General features: G+C 39.0%; 1 protein-coding gene across 1 annotated transcript in view; it reads left to right on the top strand.

Annotated features, from left to right (window-relative positions):
* Positions 1-21,580, top strand: part of ARHGAP15 (Rho GTPase activating protein 15) — a 337,309-nt gene that overhangs the window by 262,298 nt on the left and 53,431 nt on the right. Inside the window, exon 21 of the mRNA XM_032445704.1 lies at positions 17,035-17,169. Coding sequence (XP_032301595.1) covers positions 17,035-17,169 — 135 coding nt within the window. The remainder of the gene's footprint in view (positions 1-17,034; positions 17,170-21,580) is intronic.

Raw genomic sequence — 21,580 nt, 5'->3', positions numbered from 1 at the left:
AAACGTGACCGAGAAAATTCCCTCCTCGCTGCAAATCTAATCTGAGCATTGAGCAATGTTTTGTAGCCCTGCATGTTGCAAACACCCTTCGAGTGCTGCTGATCTACGTTGAAAAATAAGAATTTCACTTTCAAACCATGAGAAGGTTAAATAAAAGCTGGCAACAACAAGTGCAAGGACCAAAGTATGTGTTAATGATCTGCTTTAGCAATCCCACTGTCTGTCTGTGTCTGTCTGTCTGCAGTTCGCTCCTTCCTCGCTGTTTTGAGGGTGTTTTTTCCAGGTTAATGGTAGAAAGTCACTTCCAGTTATTTTCAGACTTTGGCCAGTTTGTATTTCAGTCTCATAGGAATATAATTAGTAGAGCTTTATGCTTCAGATCTATAAATTAAATACGCTTTCTTAACGATTATACCTGTTACTCAGTCAATTATTATACCTGTTATTCCTATTATATAAAAGGATCCTATTAGCTAACTGCATATTTAGGCACCTAATAAAATTCCTTATTCATTTCTTTTTCTTGGTTTCAGTTCATGAAGTAACTGCTATTCTGAGTTAAGATCTTGACCGTTTAATTTTTGGGGGGGGGGGGGGGGAAGTAATTAGACCATATTATGGATTAATCCCTTGCCAATTTTCATTTTTTAAATCAAAGTAATTTTAGACTTGGGAGCTACATAATTTTATGCAAAGAAAGTGTGTTCTGCCAACCTTATTAAAATCTTCGAGGACCATATTTCTATAGACTTCCAAAAATGATTCCACCAAAATGTGTGGGTGCACCCATCTGTACACATGAATGGGCACTTAGGACCATAATTACCCAGTTTTGCATGTGCAAATGTAGGTGTTTAAGCCCAAATTAGCTGACCCACACATTCTGCATTCGTGCAAGCTGGTTAGCAATATTTCCTTGAATTCCCGTATATAGGTTAAAATTCTCGAATGTTTTTAAGGACAATAAAAACATTTCTGTAAATATCTGAGATTTCTTAACTCTTTGAATAAAGTTACTGATGCAGCAGTAAAATGAGATGTAGTTCGGTGCCTGTATTTGGGTGCTATTTTTGTTATCACAACTGTGTGAGTCTTTCAAGGCAATAAACTATTGGATCTGACTCCGGAGCCATTACTGCCTGCCACTGCTTCTCCAGAAGCCAAATGCACGTGTTCTTAAAGGGAAAACTACTCAACGGGATTATAAATATTGACCATCAATCTGAGCCTGTGTGAGCAATCAGAGCTGCTGCCGAATAGGACTTATTTTGTATCACAAGCAATTTACCCATCTGGAAGAACAAAGATATTCGCAAATGTTTAGTGGGTTAAGTGGGTGACTTCTCACAGATGCTTAATGAAAGTTAAAAATCAAACTCCTACTGGAGTGGCTGGCCTAGAATTTTCAAAGGGAAAAAAAAATGTTGTAGGCCCCTTGGCTTCCTGCTCCCTACCTGTGGATGCTCTCAGCCATTACTTTGGCAGTGTACTGGGACAGAGCAGCATTGCAGAGCTTCCTCAATGAGCTGAATCACCTCTGTGCTAAGCATTTGAGGGCTCTGGGAGAGCAGACTGTATGTGAACCGGTGAGCCTCAGCAGGGCCTAGCTGGGCTGAAGGACGAGGTGAGAATGGATGGGGTATTTAGGGTGGTGGGTGTGATGCTGTCATTTGGTGTGGTGGAGTGGGCTGGGTTATGACATTCCTGAATGGGGCACTAAACTGTGTGTGCTAGAGGAGTGTAGGGATAGTGAGAAAATAAGTATATAATACAAAGCTGGAGAAAAAAAAAAAAAAAGCATTTGGCGACACCTGGAATTCATACAGTTATCACTAAAATGGAACAGAAATGCAACAGTGCTTCTGGGAGTCCTGGTAGACATAGACATGTTCACGGAAAATTAACTTCATGCTGTCATTTAAGATTGCTTGGATTTACTGTGTTTGTGACCTTTTCATGGGTGTTCGTGTTTCTGTACATTTGAAGAGGAAGTTTAGGCATTCCTTGATCCCTAGAGATTGCTTTTCTTCCTAGTCCCTTTGATTCCGCTTGCCTAATAATAATGGGCATTATCTTATATCCATATTTAATTTTATTATGTCACTGGTATTGCAAGAAAAGGATGTTCTTTTCAAATATTGTAATGCATTTAGTATTTCACCAGTCATCAGTTAAATCAATTTTTCCCTTTATTGGATCTGAATTATAAATCAACTAGTCGTTGTATGGGATACTGTATATGAATGTACAGTATATCATTATGATGTATCCTATAATAATGTCTCTTAGACATGAAAACTAAAGATGGTGGTTTAAAGTGCTGAGAGAGAAAAAATTGGAAACATCTGTTAGTAGGAAGTAGAGAAGACTTTTCATTAAAGTTTGTCAAGTGTATTTGATTGGAAGAACACACTGGGCTGTATTCTGACAGCCTTTACATCCATTCCTTCTCCCCAGCATCCAGCAAGTTATTTCTGTCTCTGGTAGCAAACCTCACATTATCAGAGCCACTGAGAAGACAGATCTCTGCTTTGAGTAAGGCACAGCGCAGCGGCTCGAGGTATATGAGGTCTGGGCTGAGCAAGAATTCACAACTGTTATGGAAAAGAAGCTGCAGCTTGTTATAATGCAGTCTGTGTCTTAATCTTCATTTGTGGAGGGGTACCAAAGCTGTGTGCTTCTTCTACTGAGCATGTCAGCGAGTTGGTGTGTGTTTTAGCATCACTGCAGCGGAATACGTCTAAGTTGAAGGGGCTCACCTCCTCCATGGATCCTTTCTGTGTGCTCCCAAAGGCACATACGCTTTTTGCTTTCTTGCTGTTTTTAGCTTTCTCCTCATTCAGGCCCGTAGAAATGCTTCCTGCATCCCTTGCAGGAGCACTTCGTGACATACAGCGCTGCAGTGCATCTTGCTCCTGCCCCAATATGGAGGTGGAATGACTTAAAAGCCAATATCTTGCCTCACGTTGCCAATCTTTCCCCTTTTCTTTCGGTGCTGAGCTGTCCTTGAGCCCCGCTGTTTCCACAGTGCTACCCAGAACTCTAAAATAATCTGTTGCAGTCACAGGGCACCCCTGAGTCTATAGAAAACAGAATATTGCTTATTGATTGGGTCTGCCCTGTCGTGTAATCAATGGAGAACAAACTGATACAAATAAAATGAATCAATTGGAAGCTGGCTGTGGGCCCCAATGAGTCATGTGAAGTAGGTTTCTGATATCCTTTATCATCACGCACAGCCAGCTAAACAAGAGTGCTACTGTCTTCTGCTGGCGCAGAGTGTTACCTCGGGCTATTCTGAAAAGTGCTTTTTTCTTATTTTTAGACCTGAATCAGCCCATGCTAGCAAATGTATTCTTGTGAATACAGATACTACTTTGTTGCAATGCCCATGGGAAGGCGGTGGTGTAACCTGTTTGGATGCAGCTGCAGACCACCTGTAGAGAAAGTCAAATTAGGGAGAGACCCCACTGTTCTTTGCATTAATGCTTTTTGTGTTGCAGCTCCGCTCCCTCCCCCTCCGACGTATCTTTCTCAACTGGGGAGATGGAGAGCACATTTTAAGACCTCCTGTCCCTTTAAGGCATGTTGTGATTGAAAGAAGGTTTGAAAGACTGTAAAAAGTCCCCAGTCACCAGTGAGCGATGGCCTGATGGGAGCCGTGGGGAGGATTGTGCCTCCTGGTCCTCTCCCAGATTCGGGGCTGTTAGACTGGAGGTGTTGGGTTAGGGTGTTGTTTCCTTCCATTCCTTGCGCTCAAAGGGCACGTTCAAGTCTCCCTCTCATAATCTGCATTATTTAGAAGAATCTTCGAAGTTTTGAGTGAAAATGTGGTTGTCAAGAGCTAAAGCCCTAACTTAGAGCTGTCCTTCCATTGTTTGGAAATAAAAGACCAGGCAGACAAAAGAAAGTGGAACAGCACGAAGTGAAATGCCTGCACACAGGAAAATAGGCATGGTCTCTCTGATCCTACTCAGTGGTACAGGAATTCCCTTTACTTGCAAACCAAGGCTCAGAATGGAGGAATAGTCCAGCATGTGAACTGACCATTTCTGGGCATCATAAGTCTCTGGCATGAGATGCAATTTAAGTGGGTTCTCCTGTTATCTTGGTAGCAACTGCTCCTTGTATTTGTACCTGCACAGTAGTTAAAGTTTGGTTTTGTTTTTTTCCCTTTTTTTCCCCCTTGCTTACCAGGTAGCATTTTGATGCATGGTAATGCATTATTCTACCTTATGTCGCATAACAACTGTCTGCACTGAAGGTATCATGGGAATACTTTCTCTCCACCCCATTTCTTCACAGATGAATCCAACTGCTTCACTAATCATTGACGTACTAGTTAACACAGACAGAATTTGTAGATGGAGGCAATGTCATAAAGCGCTCCCTCATTTCAAATTCCTTCCTCTCGGTGGTATCAATGTTCGCTGCAAAGACACCGATGATACTGAATTTAATTGGTATTTATGCACGGGGTCATGTGTGCTCTCCAAGAAGTTTGTGTAACTTTTCCCTAATTGAAATTAGATTGAAGTGTTGCTGTGTACACTGCGACTTAATGGTGACAACGTTGAGCCAGCTTCGAAGCTCAGATGCATGGCACGCATCCCAAGAAATCTGCTATGATGCTCCCACATACATCTATGCATATTTTTATGGTACAAGAGACATAAGGTGTGGAAAAGGAGCAGTCTCTTTAAGGGGGATGTGGCAACCCTATCTGCCAGTCATCTTGCCTCTGCTGTTCTATTCCTTTTGCAGCCATTCTGCCTTTCCTGTATCTATAACATCCTTACATACATGCCTACTGTCTGTGCAGCAATTAAAATCCATGGCAAGGTGAGAGGCCAAAAGATTAATGGAGTTGTAGCCGCAGTCCTTTGTGGAAACAGCTTTTATCTAGCTTGGGAATGGATAGCTGCCATGCAATGCAGGACCTGGTGCTGCCGTGGGTTATCTGTGACCTCACTTCAAAATACCTGCAGCTGGATTGCCCTGTGTGCCATGCACAGGCAGCAAGCATGTGGCCAGCTTCTCCCTGCTACAAGTGTGTTGGCTGGGAGCTGAATTTACAACAGTTCTTAGAATGACAGTGTGTATTAACCAGTGTCCTTGAACGTTTTTCATACACCTCTAAATGACTCTTAAAGCAGCATTAGTTCTCCTTGCAAAAACCATTAAACTTTTGAAGGAAGAAGTAGTAGTCTCGGTCACAGTGCTTTAAGTACCAGTGGATAATTAGAGACGTGGATAAATTAAGTATATTTTCAGGTATAATAGGAAAGTTGAGGAAATTCTCCAAATATTAGCAAAGCTCCAAAATCTAAGTACTTTGTGTTGCGTGCTGTTTTAATGACTGCAATTTAAAACTGTGCATAATTCCAAAGAGATCACATGTTTCACATAATAAAACTTACTGTGACATAAAATATATATTTTTCCTTAAAAAGTACTTGTGATATCAAAAGGACTGTGAAGTATTAGCCATTTAATACAAATTTATCTTTTCTCGCAGATGATTACATTTTCATTTTAATTGCTCACATTTCCCGTTCTGATCTCAATGTTTTATAGTAGACAAGACATGCCACAAAGAAAAAAAAGAAATAAGAAAAAAAAAAAAAGATTTTATTTGTTAGTTAAATGTCTTCAGAAGTCCTAATTTGGCCAATGTGTTCTGCTGCAAAGTCTTGGAATGCTGTCTTGCAGTTTCAAAAGTGATCTTATTTGGCTTCCCAGAAACTATTACGCCTGGAGGATGCCATGAGAACAAGGGCTGCCTTGTTAACAAGTAGAAAACTCTCAAAAACAAGATAGGATCCTGATATAAATCATAATTTAGATGCACAGAGCTGTGTTCACAACCACAGTAATGTAATTCATTTACATCTAGTTATTACTTATCTCCACCCGAACTACTAAGTTCAGGAATGCAGCTGCCTTGTGCCTTGTGACTCGTGGGGGTTAGGGAGAATGACATCACTGAATTTAAACACATTACCATGCTGACATAGTGGCACCTTGTTTTCCCTTCCGCGGATAGAGCGAGGATTGTGTGCTACCCCCCATTCTTCCAAAGAATACCTTTTTTTCCCCTTTCAAGCAGCTGCTATATGGAGGGTTGCAAATGTCACTTCAACTAATGATGAATGATGCTTGACTCCTGGACCCCTTACTATGAATTTTATGCAATGCTAAATTAATATGAAAGATCTCTGCTAGAAGACTTCAGCTATTATGCATGCGGCATAAATGATATGTTAAACAATCCAAATTTTCTCTCATAACCGTGGTAAAACTCAGAGCCGCTGTAACGTTTTGATGTGTATTTCCACTCAAGATTAGGATCTTTTCATTCTAAAAATATTTTTGGTAAGCAAATCAGTTTGCGAAAAACATTGTCAAAAGGGCAACTGGCCCACATGTCTTTGTAGCTGGCGTTTGAATATAATTAATTATGTAAAGCAATAGTTAGTGGGAGCTTAACAATTAGTAGAATCTGTCAAATAGTCACACGGAAATTACTAACTAATTGAACTACTGGTCTTTTATTGTTGCAGGAAGCGGTGCACAGTGTCGTTCTTTTATCTGGGAACTTTGTTATTATCACACATCCCATTTTTTGAGCAATATATGCCTCCTCGTAGACTAATACATAAATAACTCTCCCAGTAATGTCACAGTGTGCAACAGCGTTTGAAATAAAAACACCTGTTTTAATTAGTATTCAGATTGGCGCGGTTAAAAAATGATAATCCTCTCGCAGTTGCATGACATTTTTAAAGCTTTGAATTTCCATCTGTATCTTATATTATGATGTTTCAGGATTGTCGTGAGTTAATTATGTTAACTTTGGAAACATTGCTTGCATTTAGAATGAAAAACTTCAGCTTGAATAGCCAGGAAAGCAGATGCTATCTTTCTTGTCAACTGCTTTGTTGTGCTTTGCCTTGAAACTTTTTATAAGATGCTGCATCCAAAAGGAAGTATAAATCTCCATCTATTTGAAACGGCGCCCTAATCTAATCAATATTTTAATATATTACTTGTGGGAGGGACCTACGTGCATCTCAAAGTCATGAAAATCTCTTCTTTTTATTTAGAATTGTCATGTTATTATGAGTCTGTTTGCAAGGCTAATTTGAAAAACAGGAAAAAAATCCATGCATTATGAAGTATTAAAATTGCATCAAAGCATACATTTTCTCTCCTGAAATAGATACGCCTGTAATTTTAGGTAGGGGAAAAGAAAAAAGAAAAAAAAAAAAAAAAAAAGATGAACTGGGAATATTAGAATTAGAACATGCAAGGAAATTAACACTCCAAAAGGGAACAATATGCAGCAATATGAAGTTATTGTATCCAGTCTGTGCTGAGGAATGTGGTAAGTGGTTATGGTGGGATGGGTTGGGGCTGGGGATCCTAGAGGTCTTTTCTAACCTTGATGATTCTGTGACTGTGTGATGGAAAAAGGGGATAGATGTGTGTTCTGAAGTCCTCACTGACTTGAAACTTCAGACTTCTGCTTAAAAAGACCTCAGTGACTGCAAGGTGGAGTTATGGGAACCAAATACTCAACTGCCTCTGTGTGCATAGTGCTTTAGTTCCATCTGTCCTGCAAACCGATGTGTTTCATGAGCAGTTTTGCTCATAAACTTGGATTTTTCAATGATTTTAAAGCGTAACATGCATCTGAGGAAGACTTCTTGCATTGCTGTAAAAATGTGGGGCTCTGTAAACATAAGTTGCAGTGCACAGCATGCCCTAACCTGGAGCACGACAGCTTTCAGCATCAGATCCTTGCTGGTGCAGAGGATGTAGCTGTGGAGACACTGATGGATTTTCCCCCCCAAAACTGCACTTCCTGAGAATCTTCCCCATTCAGGGTGATTCTCAAAATGCATCAAAATACGTGAAAATTCGTGTCATTATTAGCACTATTATTATCAAAGGACATTTTCGTTAACATTTGAAAGCCCTTCAGTGCACTTGAAGATATATTTGTTTTACCAACTTACATAATCCCCTCCTGTTTAAAGTTTTGTTTTAAACACATGCAATTATCATCTCATATGCCCTGATTCAGTAAGCACTTAGAAGCATTCCTATCTTTAACAGCATAGCTAGTCCTGCTAATATCCAGGGAATGGAATTAGAGCTTCAGATATTAGCAGAAAGTAATGCAAATGTGAATTAAGAAACGTGGTTTTGAAGTAAGTTGACTGAGGATTTTTTATTTCTCTGGCTGCAGAAGTTTGACGCATACACACACACACACACAAAATAAAATCAAAGTATTACTGATATTAGTAATTATTAAGAAACTATATGAAGTTGAAGATTTTAGGCTGGTAGCGAGAAGGAATTAGGCACTGAAATAACTTTCCAGTTAGCAGAGGGAAATAAAATCCAAATAGCTCTTAGAGCCATCAGCACCAGAGGCAGCAATGTGGCTGCCTGCAAAATGGAGCTCCCAAAGTCGATAGCCCAGGAAGCCTGTGTGATATTGTGCTTCTCTCTGCATGCATTTCATGATCCCCATCGTAGCATGGTGGTGGTTTGGTGCCTATTTTTCCTTCCAGTCTCAAGCTTTCTTTAGTACTGAAAATCTTCATCATTTACTCATTGCATAAATTTGTTATTGGTTATAATATCTAATGCTATATATGGGCAGCTGGAATAAGAATAGTATTGTTGTTTAGCATGGAATTCATTTACTGAAAAAAATGAATTTGTTTGTACTGTAGAATTTGGCTATTTGCAAGCTAATGAGGCTTTCACACCAATAGTTGTGCCTTTGCCTTTTCCATACAGATAAAGCTAAGCCTAGCTGTCAAAAGCTCTTACTTACTACCTTACCTCTGTGCAGGAGTCCACATGAAATGGCAGCGATATTCTTTTTCCTGTATGGTGTCACACATCACTTATTTGAAAGCAAATTATCACTTTAAGGCAACGCTTTCAGCCAAAATTCCATGTATTAAACTAAGGAATATGAAGCAAAAGTTATTCTCGTGACCCAAATGCAAGCCTGCTTCCCTGCCTTGTGTTTCTCAAGACAAGTCACTTTTACTGCTAGGAGAGAAAACAAGCCATGTTTAAAAGGCAAGGTGCAAGTGAAGTGCCAGCTTGAAAGTATTTAACAAAACTGTCCTTTCTTTTTAAGCAACTTGAATAAAGTGTCTAAATGACCTCTTCCTAACCAAAAGAGAATATAGAGAAGAAATTAAGCTTTATTGGTAAATTAAAGCCCAAATCCCATGGTTGATGAGAGATACGGTCTGTTTGAAATAGTTACAGTTTCAGACTTTCTCTTCTACAATCAGCGGGTGGAGACCAACATAATCCAATTAATTGTAATTCCCTTTTGTGGCACTGGTACAGTGGTGAATGATACAGTAAGTCCATTGAAGTCTTATCTCTGGTCAGATAATCCAAATGGATTCGTATTATGAAACAGTCCTCTATAAAGTTCCGATGAACTGAAGTGTTCTGACTTTATTGAACCAAAAGATAAATTCTATATAAAATAAAGTGTTTTGTCCTTGACATTTACGGATCTCCTGTGTACCTGATTGTGTGTAAAAGTACTTCTTTCAGGTGGCTTATTTCAAAGAGCACTTTCATTAGGAATATATCCAGAATTTGTTTTCTGGACCTCCTATGAACTGTTGCAAATACAGAAATACAGTTGTTTACATGTACGAGTGGTCTTCATTCTTGCAAGCAATTGCATTAAAATTCATGTGATTCCTTGTGTAAGAAATAGATGAACAGTATCTGGAGAATCAAGTTTGGATTTCTCTTTTTCCCATAAAGCAATAAACCAATAATTCATTGATAATCTTTACAACTGCAAGCAAGTACATATGTGTGCATGTTCCTTTTTAGTATTGTAAGAGAACTGAGGGAATTGCTTAATTTTTGCTCGGGCTTTGATCTCTTTACATTTGGAAGTCATTTACAGAAAGGAAGTCATATTGATCTTTATTGTTTTGTTAATTTTTTTTCCCCTTGATTGCTGAAACTCACTGAAATAAGGCACCACCTTATTGTTATTAGGGTCAGTCCCAGTAATGGATTTGGCCATACACAATAAGGAAGGGTTGGGTGGTATGCCTGCTTTTGGAACTGTTTTCATACAGACCCTTTTCAGTTTAGCAGTCACTGGAGACAGGGCTGATTTAGCGGATCAGCAGTCTGATCCAGTGCCACGCTATTTGTATTTCTCGTTTCCTTTAAAGTTGTCTGCAGTAAGCCAGAGTTATGGCAGAAGTGTTTTCACTTGCAGCATGTTGAAATCTCCTATTTGCTAAAAGATACTGAGATACCATTTGTGGGAGACAACACTCTAGACTGTATGTTAAGGTCAGATCTTTTCAGTTTCAGAAATACTTTTTTTTCCTCTTTTTTTTTTTTTTTTCCCCCTTAAATTGTTTGGTTGAAATTTAATACAAAGAATTTTTTACCCTTTGGGGTACGTTACATATAAAATAATTTATGACCCATGAATCACAAGAAGGCAGTGAATTAGGTTTCAGATAAGTCTGCCAAATATTACAAAACATTGTGTACAGATTTTTGGACTATGAAAAGGCTTTTGACAAGAATGGAAATAGAGGCAGTGTTAGAAACCAAGACTGGGAGAAACAGAAGAGCTGTATGTCAGAATCCTAAAGCGCTCTGACTTAGTAGTACAATTAAAAAGATAGGAATATGACCATAGTTTTGAAGTATGAAAATGGGACAGAGAGTCATTGTCCAGTCCCTCTCTATATTAGATCCTGAGAGCATTCAATCTATTTCAAATGTGGATTTGTGAATGCAGATGCATACAATTCTGATAAAAGACCTGAGTGTGTATGGAAAAAGAAAAGGAACACTAAGCAGAAGTCTAAGATTAGATTGCAGAAAAGCTTACTGGAAAACAGTTACACAATAAAGAATGTTAATAGCAGAACTGGGGTTGAAATGGAGATATTTACTTTGACTAATATATGTATATGCATACGTATATTGAAGCAGTGGAAAGCAGAGCTCAGAATGGACTTTTGTCTTTCAATAATAAAATGTATCATGAAAAGTAAGTTCCTAATCTAACAAAATATTTGATAGTTCTGTTGAAATAGCAATGTTAACATTCACTTTCCAAATGGAATAAAGTCCATTAGTTGATGAACAAGAAGGAGAAAGACAGTAGTCTGATTTGGTATAATAGAGAGAAGAACAGAAAGAAAAACAAAATTAAGTGCACTTTGCCTGCTAGGACATAAATGAAGTTACCATACAATAAAAAAGCTCTCTCCCTCACCCCAGAGGAAGGATGATTTGGGCCCTGTTTGCTCGGGGTGTATATGGTTAACCAGCCACATCTGAGTCACTCGTGAAGGATGCTGGATTGCAGACAGGTGGTCTATTTGCTCTTAAGGAGCTTTCAGCTGCATTCTGAGAGGAAATGTTTTGTATTTAAAATTAATCTTTTTCCCATGCAGAATAGTTGATTCAGTTGAACTTGATGAATTTTAAAAGTACTTGCAATTATAATCTTATTACAGGAATTATTGCTTCAAATCACAGTGATTGAAAAACCCAAGTTACAACTAATAGTGTTGTCACCTACCCCTGTAGGAGGTATTGGCAATGAACTATGTGCAAGAGCATGATGCCGAGATCTGCTTCTGGCCACCAAATGGATTCTTCTCCTTGCAGTACCACTCTGGTCTTACGCCTGCAGTTGCAAACAGTGCAAAAGCTTCCCAGACGCAACAAGTCGCCCTCTGACCAAGTTTCTAAACACTGGAATTGCTCGGCATGCCTTTGTGGTGTACCATTGCTGAACTGGGTATTTTTCACAGAAACAATGAGATAGTTCATCCCTCTCTTACAGTTTGGACTTCTTTGGAATTATGAAAGGATGAATATAAGCCAGTGTGCCCAAGTACAGAAATCTTTTATTTTTCTGGCACTGGCTGGGATTTAAGTTAGCAGTACTTAGTTGTTCCAGCATACCCCCAGGGCAGTGAACTGTCACTGTAGAGAGCTGGTGTAAACAGCACTCGGGGTGCACACAGAGATGTTCTGCTTTCTAGCTGAAGCTGCTCAGTAATCTGCGCCTTGGCACCATGCAAATGGGCACTGTAAGCATAGTAAACAGATGCTTAGGCATTGTAACCTCATGGTGTATGTTTTCTGCTAAAAGGCCATTCCATGTTCTTCCACCACAGAAAGAGGAGTATGTGAAGGTTTTGTTTTGCTGACTGTATCCTTGATAATTTGGTATCTTTGGATGGATGCACCAGAACTACTCAGAAGTGCATCATATATAGTATGTCGCTTCTCTGTCAGTTTCCTTTATTTCTTAAGGCACTCTTGGAAACAAAGCACTATACCCTGATTGCTGGCAGGACAGTGACCTCCCAAACCTAGCAAGGAAGGAAGAGCTACTTAGCTATGAGAAAGCTCCCAGAATCCAGGCTGAATGAGGAAAGTGTTGTTCTGCGTGAACTGAGGCTTCTGCTGTACTATTTAGTCAAAGTTCAAGGGAGTGTATGTACTTTGGAGTGTGCATATAAAATGCAGTGTCAAGCCAGGATTTACTGGAGGGGGAAGTGAAGCATCATGTGCTGCACCGCCAAAGGGTGAGTTCCTTGTCATATGATGGGTGGGAGCCTTCACCACCCCTCAGCTGCCTATCTGCTGTGTCTCCAGACATCTCTGAGCTCTGCTGCTGCCCTGAATGAGGTGCCCATCACTTTGAAAGGAGCTGTTTACTCCTCTGTGACAAACGTTTTGGGGTGCCGTCATTGCAGAAGGTTACTATGTCTCTGAACTTAACGACCAGAGAAGTTCTGGCTTATAAAATGCAGGTAGAGCTGCAAAAACAAATACCTTTCAGTGCATGAATTAGTGTTTGTGTTGTCAGTCATAAGAACAGCCTTCACGTGTGGACTTAGTGCTGAAGTAGTGAGCTGAGCATTCATGCTACTGAATCAGATCTCAAGTATGTTCTTTTTATGGGTACGGAGGACTGTGAGTAAGCAGCAAATTAATGAAAAATATGCCCATTAAAAGAGAGAAAAAGGGAAAAAAAAAAAAAAAAAAGGTATTCAAATCTCCAGAGGAAGAGGAATGACTCTGGACAGTTTATCTTTCCCTGGTGTGGTGAAAAAGGACTTATCCTCCCTCAGCCACAGGACTCTGGTTCTGAGCTCCCACCAGTAATCCGCCTGTCGGGATGAATGAGCCCAGCCAGTTTCCCAAGCTTTCAGCCAACTGGGAATGCATTGTGCACACCCAGAGCTCTTTTGCAAAGGCTTTGAAGTGAGAGGAACTCTGTGAATTACTGAACAGTGCTGTGCAGGGCTTTCTCTTGGGGAGATCTCAGCCAGAATATACACCACCCCTGGGATGGAGACTCCAGTGCTTTGAGGCTTCATCCACTGGGGCTGGCCCCCAGACGCCAAAATGGGGGAACACAGAGGTGGTGGATGTTGAGTCTGGGTGCCCACCAAGCTGGGCACTGCAATTCCAGCACGTGCAGGCTACTTTCCATTTGTTTTGGTGTGAGAGCACTTGCAGGAAAATACAGAACTCCTGAATGTGGTGCTCTGGGATTTAGTGGCAGTGTGAGCAAAAGGCAGTATATGTCTGGGAAATACTTGTATCAATTATATTCAAGGAAATATGAATAGATAAGTAAAATTCAGTGGTGTTCTCAGGTGATTGCATTTTGTTCCTGGATACAGGTCTCCATACAGCGCAGGACATATGGTAAAAGGAGCCACATCCATTTTCTTCTAAAACTGACCTTTCTGTACTGCCTGGCTTGTTTTTTGCATTTTGTTTTGCTTTCAGTCAATTTTTCCACTGGTTATCTTCTTCCTTTTTGCGTGAGGACAACTTTATGGTGGCATGCATAACCCGGAGGTGAAATCTTTCTGGGTTCTACTACAGACATTACAATTGCCATTCAAAACGTGGACTGCTGAAAAGACTGATTTACTAAAAATAATAGCATTCTAAAATCCACGTTCTCTTCACAAACGTATATCTATGTGGTGTGTTTTTTTTTAAAGTAATAACCTTGACAGGTGCCCACACTATTTTTTTTTCCTTAGTGTGGTCTTTACATTTTCATCCAAAGTATTAGCATAAATTTTACGGGATTTTCTGGGCATATTTGTGTCTGTATCTAAGATATATGATATCAACTGGCAGTGATGGTTGAACTAATCAAATACTACTGACAAGTTAAAGCAAATTTTTAGGACTGTGAGATTTTGAGCGTCTTCCCAGATACAGTATCTCCTGACTGAAAGCAGTCCTTGACTGTCAAGTTTAAATACCAGATTTGAGACTTAATCTTTGTGTAAGCAAAACACCCCAATAAGAAATATGTCTGAATAAAGCCAAGAAGTCAGGTCCTGCCCTTAAACGTAGCCTGAAATGTGTGTGTGTGTGTGTGTGTGCGCTTATGGCCCTATTGCCACGTTATGTGAACGATCCCAACCAGTGGGAACCAAGCGAGTCTTAGACTGAATGGACTTCTATTTTCTTTCTCTCTCTCTTTTTTTCTTTCTTTCTTTCTCTTTTTTTTTTTTTTTTTTTTTTTTTTTTTTTTTTTTTTTTTTTTTTTTTGACTTGGCATTTGTTCCTCCTAGCAAACATTTTTAAAAACTCTTCTTATTGCTAGAGGGAAAATTGACACCCTTTGCTTTCACGATGATACATTCCTAACACGTTTCCTTGAAGAGCTGGAAATGGTGCAAAAATCTGGTAAGATAAGTCTCTGCAAAGCCTTAGAAGTCAAGCATTCCACTTTAGACATTTAAGACAAATGCATGGCAAAAACAAGTGCTTTTTTTTTAAAGGTTTCTACTTAAAGTTCTGTGCCAAAGCTACAGTACTTATACATTTTCTAAATGTGTTTTAAGCAATAAGTTGTACAACATTTTTAGAACATGTGTTAAGCTATTTCTCTAAGAATGAAGCTCTTAACAAAACATAAGCACTCTGCATGAGATCTTAGCAGCAAAGTGCTTAAAAGATAAAGTAAGAATTGGTACCATGGGAAGAACACCAGCTGTAGAGCACACAGGTCCATTATGAGAAGTATGGTAGTGGGTAGGGAGAAAATGATTTAATCAGGAGTAAAACCAATTTTATTATAAGGGCACGCAGGGGGTGTGGCACCATAGTGAGAGGGACATTTCAAAATATCTGACAGATTTCAACAATGTGAAAACCCACCCTGTTCTTTAAAGTGACAGTAAACCCCATCAGGTCTCTCTTTTTGATGCTATTGTTAACAGTTGACTGTTTAAAGCTGGCCTGCTAAGTTGCTGTCGATCTAGTTCAATAGTGTGTGGCAAAATAAAAGGCTAATTGTTGAAATACGATCAATCAAATATGATCTCAGAGTCTAAAGAAGATCCCCTCTGATAACTCACTTGAGATCAAATCATTACTTTTATGATGGAGGTAATGCAACGGAGAGAAAAAAAGGCCCTGAAACCAAGACAACTAAATAAAGTGCACAAGTGTGCCTTTGTTCCTCTTTTGTCTCGCGTTACTCCAAATTAAGGAATTGAGTCCATTCCTTTATTTGCAAACATTTCCCAAATGTAGAAATTTAAAGAGCATTAAATAATGTTTATGACACAAAAGTTGAAAGATGACTCCATTCTGAATGAGATTTTTCTGTCCAAAAGCAAGCTCTATAGTGAGAAAAGCTATTGCACTGAAGTACCAGGGAGCTGGAGTTGTGGGTGTCCATGTGTCTCCAATAATTGTACCATTTTGTTTAACAACAGTTCACTAAAGAGGCTGCTCTCGAAGCCAACTGAATTGCTAAACATGAAAATTCAGTGACATTCAGTAAAACATTTCAGGATTCTGTTGCTTCAAATTAAATTTGTGCAGTAGTTCTCATGGTTGGCCCTTGATTTGCATTCAGAAAGAAATTTGCTAAAAATGAGAATCACAGCACATGTATAAAAAGCAAACTCCGTTTTTGGAGTAGAAGGACTGGAAGAAAGTGTGTGTCATTTGAATTTGATCTAATAAGGATTTACACTTTCTGTGAGTTTTATGTGGATTCTGATCACATTGTTTATTCTGTTCTAATAGTATTACACCACTAGAAGAAGAAAAAAAAGAGAAAAATAGAATAATCATCCAATCTTGTTTTATTTTTTATTAGAAACTATTTTAGCATTTAGGTTCTTTTATATTTAAATTCCTTAGCTCAGCCAAGCTTCAAAAGAAAACATTGTTTTGTTTGTTTGTAAAACAGTTTTGTAAGCACTTGTGGTTTGTCTTTAGTGTGTTATCATTTCTGACAGCTTTGCATAGCCTAGGTAGGCCAACAGGGGTCTGTCTAATATTGTTGCTGGGCAAATCTTCCTCCCAGAGATGAAAACCAAACAAAATATTTTTGAAGCAGTAAGAAGGAATTAATATCCTTTCTCTCACAGTACTCTATTCCTTGCTGACATTACATTCAGGCAAAAAAAAGGAGAAAAGCGTTCCCCATTATTCCCTTGTACATAGCAAGGCTAACACATGTAAAGCAATAACTCATTTTCTATTGCCATGTTTAGCATATGTCTCCTGTTGGCTCAGCAAGGCCTTTAGGCCGGTCCCTTGAGCCGGCCATCATTGGCAACTCTTAGCCCCTCGGCCTCAAAACCAAATAGCTTTGAATCATGTTGAGCGGTGATGCTAATTTTCATACCGATGCATTATGGGAATAAATGTATCTGACATACTGTGTCAATGGTACTGTCTCTTTGTGTCTCTTGTTTTTTTGTTAGCTGCATTCCTACAGATGGTATTCCATTGAAAATGTTCTCTTCCTACAGAAAAAAAAAAAGAGGGGGGGGAGAAAAAAACATGCACAGCACCAAACCTCTAGGTGCAGAAGGCTGTTAACGGTTGCTGATGATAGTAGGCAAACATTAACATAATAATTAGTGTCTTGTAATTGTTTCATTAAAACCAGTTGTTCCATTTCTCCTCGTGTTTTCCCAGAAGAGAAGCTGAATTTGGACGACAGCCAGTGGGAGGACATCCACGTTGTCACCGGAGCACTCAAGATGTTTTTCAGAGAGCTGCCTGAGCCGCTGTTCCCATACTGCTTCTTTGAACAGTTTGTGGAGGCGATAAGTAAGTACATCAGATACAGTAGAAGCTAACAAAATAGCCTGTGATATAAAAATAATAATGAACTTTAAAACTGAAGTACAGAGGCATCGCAAATCTGGCTTACCTTCCATGATCCATGAGCCTGTCTTTTTATTGTTTTTGCTTGCTTTTTGCCTCCTACAGCATGTAGTCGATTAGCTAGAGAAAAAAGAAAAAAGGAAAAAAAAAAATAAATATATATATATATATAAAATTATTGATCTATAAATTTCATAAATGCAGTTTAACTTCAGTGCCTAAAATGGTTTAGGAAAGGAATTAAAATGTGTACATATTCAAAATATGTGAGGCTGATAATCCATATATCCCCAAACACAAGATACAGAGAGACTAATAATTGTGAATCATGTTAGAAGGGGCTGTCTTTATGTTAATCGGAGTGAAATGCGTGTGTTTTTTTCACAAGGTTGCAGACTCTTGCCTCACAGTGATCACAAAAGGAATGCAGAAATGTTTGTGTTCTCATTTTCCTATCTGCATTAGTGGGTTGTTTTGTTTTTTTTCCCTTAAATTTAAGGCAGCAGGCAGCAAAAGTATTGTCAAAGTTGAAGGTATTTGTTTTATGACATGTCATTGGTTCATGTGCTGCAGACCCTCTCTGTATTTAATACCTGCAGGTGTGTTTTTAAAACTGTAGCAGCTTGTAAAAACTTACCCCCAAAGAAGAGTTATCTGGAGCAGTATTCCTATTGATAACTGGGGGCTGGAGAAGATAGCTTAAGGGGGGAAAGCCCACTAGGAGCTTAATTAAAGGTCCAATGGAGAAAAATCCTCAGGAAACAAATAAACAAACAAAAAAAAACAACAAACAACAACAGCAACAATAATGTACTTAGAGATCTCTTTTCTGAATGATGGGCATGCATATTTGTCATTACTGTTAATGAGAGCTGTGTGCACACATGCGCAGCTGTCAGAGAATATGAAGTCCTTAATGTACGGCTCACTTTGATTTTATATTCATAAGAGTCTTTAGTTCAACTAAAGCTTTTCAAGACCCTGTATCAGATATAATGAGGTTAAATGTATCTCACAAGATCCTTCCCTTCTTGGTTATAGAAAGAAGCAGTGCAGTTAAATATGTAAGGTAAGGAAATAGATCACCTGGAAGTTTACTCTTGACAGCTCACTTTCTTCAAAGCACACAGAAAGTAGATGGAGAAGAAACTCACTTCAGTTTCTGTTCCCATTGCATAGACTCTGAAGTACTAAGAGAAGGGCAAAATAAGAAAGAATTGCTTACTGCTCAGCTTCATTTTCTGTGGTGCATTAGGACAGGATGCTCTTTTGAAGCATCATGGTGGAACATAGCATTCAGGTGGTTCTGCATCCACTGCAGAAAGAAGAAGCAGTGCCCCTAGTGGATGTGGTACACGAGGTAGATGAACAAAGTCTCTTAAGCATGTTGTTCTACATTTCTTATGTGTACTCTGCCTTATTACTTTCTGTTCCAGATGGTCCACCATCACACTGGTCTTCTGCAGCTAAACAGCTTTCCTGCCCTCTTCTCATTCATTCTCATTGTCCTTTAGTGTTTGCTTTGGCTCAGCCAACACTGTTGTACCCTGAAGACCATCATCATGACACCATGATCATGCTATCTTCTGTTCTCACTCTCATGCTAGCATTCAAGTCTGGATAATAGGAAGTCTTTTGGAGGTTCAGTGGGACGATTTTAATAGTAAAAATAACAGGTAACCAACAATAGACTTGTGAAATGGACTTTGAAAGCATGTCGGGATGAGACTCTTCCCTAAAGCATCAATATTCATGAGTGAGAAATTAACGTCCCTTTCTGCTTTTTGAGCTATTATTAATTCTTATTATGATTTTGAGAGCCATTATACACGTTGATAGACTAATGAACAGTCATTTATAGAGGGATTCTAAAACAGTTTGTTCCTAGCAAGAAAATACTACCAGTCTAAGACACTCTTTGCACTATTTCAAATCCCTAATTCTTGTTGCTTTCTTTACGGCACATTAGGGTGATTTCTACCTAATCCAAGTGTCCAATGTAATCTACAATTTCCAATCAATCTTCTCTTTATTTGGCCTTTACTGCCAACATATCTACAAATCCGTATTCTTACCATCTCCACTTATAAACATCTATAAACAACAATTAGGTGTTTCCAGTGGTTTTTGAGCTCTTCTACACGTTAATAGTCCCCAGGCAAGATAAAAAATCTCTTGTCTTCAATATCATTTCCATAGGAGTTGATTCTTTGGCTGGTTTGTGCTAATCGCTCTGCCTTAGCTGCTAGAAAATTGGTCTGTGCTGAACTGCTGGAAAATTTACCTTCTGCTTCAGGATGTTGTAAAAAAGAGGCTGTAGTGTCTTTTTTTGCCCGTTCTTCCAAAACTGGTGTTATTAGCACCCAGTGCATGGGCATGCGGTACAGTAAGAAAGAGCACTTACTATCAGAAATAAACCAACCTGAAGACTGCAAGGAGAAGGGGAATTAGGGCACATTCCCACAATAACATGAAGATGTCATTGGTAAGATGAAGTTGTGCAAAAAACAACATGTGGTTAGTGACAAGTTATCACTAACGTTTCTTAGTGGCTTATCCATTTAGTTTGAAGTCTCTGGAGGGACGAGTACCCAAGTGGTGCCCCAGGCTCTTTATGCTGAAGCTGTTCTTAAAATTATGTGAAACTTAGTATTAATTTTCCTGGGTGAGGCCATTTTAATTTTTGTGCACAGGAACAAAATATTACAGTCTTTCTCTACCTTCAGTGTCCCCTACAAGTAAGCTTAGATATGGCCATAATATTAAAACAATTCAGATATGGCCATAATATAAGGAGATAATTCAGGACACTATAGAACCTCTGAATTTGGTTGTACAGGCTGAAGCCACGTAGCTTTTATCAGAGAATTTATAAATGACAAATGGAGAGCCGTAAGACCTCTGACCTAATACTAATTTTGTTGCTTAGGATTTGGAAAGCAGTTTTTTTCAAGGACTCTGTCTGATGTATTACTGGCAAGTCATTTTGTGGTATTTTGGATGAAATATGCACTTCTAAAGTGTGCCCAAATGCTGCTATGAAGTCAGGTTCAGCCACACTTAAATTACTTAGCACCGCAAATAGTTCTATTGATTTTCTGCAAGATCAACAGACGTGGTTCAACAGATTGTCTGCAAGTAAAATTGTACTTCATGTGAGTAAGGTGGTAGAAGTGCCAATAACTGAAACATTTACTCACCTTATTTGCAGAATTCAATCTGTATGTCCATGGAAACTTCTTACAGCATTTGTTTCATACGTCGAAACTAAAAAAAGTACCCCCAAAAGCTGTTAAAAACATTAGCAGGTAAATGTGTTAATTGCTTACAAATATTTAGTTTAATTGAAGAAATTTTATAGAAGAGTCTCAGGCAGAATTCTTGGAAGAAAAATTAGAAGTTCTGTCTGCTGTGATTTCCTCTCCAGTTATGACTGATATCCATAGCATAAAATAAATGGGTAAATTCAACTTGGGAAATATTCAAATACTGACTAGCTATTCCGAATCTCCTCAGCTGGGGAAAGCTGTATAGATGGGGCATCTGCATGGATAGTGCTTTGTCCAAATGCAGTTCCAAAACAAAAATAATAATAATTAAAAACCAACCAAACAAACAAAAACACACCCTGATATTCCACAAAGGAAAATTCCACCAAGTTCCCAAAGTTGCATCATCTGTCTCTGGTTTGGAAGGGCCGGCTTCAAATTTTGTCTGCCACACTTTACTGTTGTGGAAAGTTTTATGTTTACTATGTTGGAAAGATTTAATCCGTGAGGTTAAGTGATTATGCCATCATTTTGATTCCTTATCTATAATATGAATATAATAGATGTCACCTAAGTACTGTAGATAAATAGATGATTTTTCTTTGAAGGTGCATGTGCACACAAGGGAAATGTTTGTATGTGCTCTAAATAGAAATATTTTGCCAAACTGATGATTCTTCCATGGGGAGTTTTCTCAAGGAAGGTATCTGTTGTTGCTGTGCCCTTCCTGCCCAAGGCAGACGAACATAAAAGCAAGAACAATACAAATGAAGGATTGCTAAATGTGACTTTCAGGCTTCCAAGTAGAACCCACAACATGAAAGGAGGTACCTCAGGTTCCAGTATGAGGAACAGAAAACATGGTATCCACATGAGTCACCAAGTCAATGGGGAAAAGGGCACTTTACTTTAGCAAACCTGATGTAGGGCCTGCTGAAACCCACAGGACCAGCCCTACCTAGAAACTTCAGCAGAGAAATCCTCCCTCTCTGAAGCTCAAGATTTTTGGTCCTAGCAGAAAATAAACCATCTTTCTACAGGGGAAGCAGTAGAGACCTGGTCACCTACAGGTCTCACAAGGTCAC

This window comes from Coturnix japonica, chromosome 7 (genome assembly GCF_001577835.2).
Source record: "Coturnix japonica isolate 7356 chromosome 7, Coturnix japonica 2.1, whole genome shotgun sequence".
Classification (NCBI taxonomy): domain Eukaryota; kingdom Metazoa; phylum Chordata; class Aves; order Galliformes; family Phasianidae; genus Coturnix; species Coturnix japonica.
This window is presented reverse-complemented; position numbering and strand designations above follow the sequence as displayed.